This window comes from Capsicum annuum, chromosome 5 (assembly GCF_002878395.1).
Source record: "Capsicum annuum cultivar UCD-10X-F1 chromosome 5, UCD10Xv1.1, whole genome shotgun sequence".
Lineage (NCBI taxonomy): Eukaryota > Viridiplantae > Streptophyta > Magnoliopsida > Solanales > Solanaceae > Capsicum > Capsicum annuum.
Window position 1 is genome coordinate 36,414 of NC_061115.1, and position 2,482 is coordinate 38,895.

Here is a 2,482-nt window from a genome sequence, read left to right on the forward strand (position 1 = left end):
AAAAAAAAACTTTTATACACTCATTAAAAGTAAAAGAATTTTACACTATTTGATCACTTAAAACATAATTACAACAGATTGTCTATAATAAGTGGAACTAGTAACTTGAAAATAAGACACAATATTCTACGACAGACAAAATTATACACGAAGTTCGAGGAAGATCCGGAATATAAGAGTCTATTATATGTAGTTTTCTCCTGCATTTTTGCAAGAAAGGTTGTATCCACGATGCAAACCCCGTAACTCACTTGTCACATAACAACTTTACCAGCTACGCTAAAAGTCCTTTCCATTGTCAATGTAAATGATTTTTAAGGGCATTTTGGACCTCCTCTTTTAGTCTTCCAATTGTTGTAGCAAGGACATAATTGTTTGTTCCCATAAGTCCCAGGAGGAACACAAAGACATGTTGCACAACATTTTTGGCAAAAAAACATACATGGCTTCCTGTATTGTGTATTTGAACATCTATATGTGCACTTTGGTAAACAATCTGCAAATATATGCCCAAAAAGAAAAAAAAAAAATCGCTAAGAATATTCAACTGAGCACCCTTCGGCTACTGTAGTTCAGTGGCCAAGAGATCACAATTATTTGAATCATACATATGAATTATACACAATACCAATAAAAGTAAAGCATCTAGTATTCCCTGAACTATGATCAAATTTGTTACGATACACTCCAACTTCGGGGATTCTATTACCCCTAAACTAAATTTTAGCGTATTTCCGCCAACCTTTTTAGCTGATGTGACACCTTTTTAGTTGACATGACACCTTTGAGGTGGACCCCATTTTTATGTAATAAAGGTGTCACGTCAGCACAAAAGGGTGACAAAAATACACTACAATTGACTTCGACCCTTGTGAAGTTGAAGTGTGTCGTAGCAACTTCGGCCATAATTTAAGGGTGTACTGGATGTTTATCTCTACTAATAAATATATATAAGGATGTTTAAGGGAGTTCAAGATGACTATGTATAACCTATATATAGGTTATAATTTTTGACGAAAGATATTCAATTGACCGCTCTTTTCAGTATATACAAGAAAACATACAATTTATTTTTAATTACCTTGAGGATGGAGACTACCAGGAGTACTACCATTCTGCAGAAAAAGAAAAAAAACTTTATAAGAAATGGCAACTTCATATTTCTTTTTTAAAAAGAAAAAAAAAAATAGACTTACCATTGGTAAAGTGTTATTAGGAGGTTGAGGCTGAGGTGCTGGTGACATTGTTATTTTTGCCTGATATATAAGAAAAATTGTTTAAAAATAGGTTCGGTCAGTTGAACTGAACTTACTATGTTCGACAAACAAACCACGTATGCATAATGTATAAAATTAAAACAACATGAAAGAAAAATAGTTTAAAAATAAATTTTGTGAGTTCAACTGAACTTATTATGTTCGACAAACAAACCACATATGCATAATGTATAAAATTAAAACAACATGAAAGAAAAATAGTTTAAAAATAAATTCTGTCCGTTCAACTGAACTTATTATGTTCGACAAACAAACCACATATGCATAATGTATAAAAGTAAAACAACATGAAAGAAAAATAGTTTAAAAATAAATTCTGTCGGTTCAACTGAACTTATTATTTTCGACAAACAAACCATACATGCATAATGTATAAAGTTAAAACAACATGAAAGAAAAATTGTTTAAAAGTAGGTTATGTCGGTTCAACTGAACTTATTGTTTAGACAAACAAACCATACATGCATAATGTATAAAATTGGCTGACTCTAAATTTTAAATTCGCCTTTTAATTATAGAGTGTGGGAGTTGATAACTTACATGATTTCCAACAAGAAGAAACGTTATTAGAAGAGGGAGTATTTGCACAATGTTAAGTTTTTTTCCCATTTTGTTGTTTCTTGATATTGAGAAAGTTATATGACCAAAAGATAGAAATGTTGTTTTTGATGGTTTATGTTGTTGGAATATAATGTTAGTTGAGGTATTTATAGGCAGTTGGAAACTCAAAAAGTGAAGAGAATTCTGTGGGTAGTTTTTACAATGTTCTCTGACAGCTACATGCATGATTATCATGTATGTTCATCGGAGTCTTCAAAAATATCGATGGGTGTGTGTCAGATCCTCTAAAAATAGTGTATTTTTGAAGAATCCGACACGGATGTGGCAACGATTTTAAAGAGTTCAAGCAACTTTGATTATCAACAGTACCATTAAGGGTTTTGATGCAACGATATAACGATCACTTCAGCTTTAATCAAAAATTTTAATTTTTAAAAGTTTTAGAAATGAAGTATTTTCTGATAGGAAACACTAAAAACCTTCGTATTAGTCTTTTCTGGCATGAATCCACGAATTTTGATTAGTCAGATTAATGAATTTCGTATACCATGTGATTTTTTTTATTTTATTATTGTGTTGAATAAAGCAAATCAGAATCAAAATTTTCTACATAAAGTGCGTGATTAACCATCGTATTAGGCTTT

The 2,482-nt window shown here is 31.1% G+C and overlaps 1 protein-coding gene across 1 annotated transcript; it reads right to left on the reverse strand.

The window, feature by feature from the left end:
* LOC107872240 (protein GAST1) lies at positions 1-1,996 on the reverse strand. Its single transcript, XM_047412300.1, has 4 exons — positions 1,818-1,996; positions 1,197-1,256; positions 1,082-1,115; positions 1-496 (listed from the first exon to the last, which is right to left on the reverse strand). The coding sequence occupies exons 1-4, from the start codon at positions 1,884-1,886 to the stop codon at positions 315-317; spliced, it is 345 nt and encodes a 114-aa protein (XP_047268256.1). The 5' UTR covers positions 1,887-1,996; the 3' UTR covers positions 1-314.
* Positions 1,997-2,482: the final 486 nt, after the last annotated feature.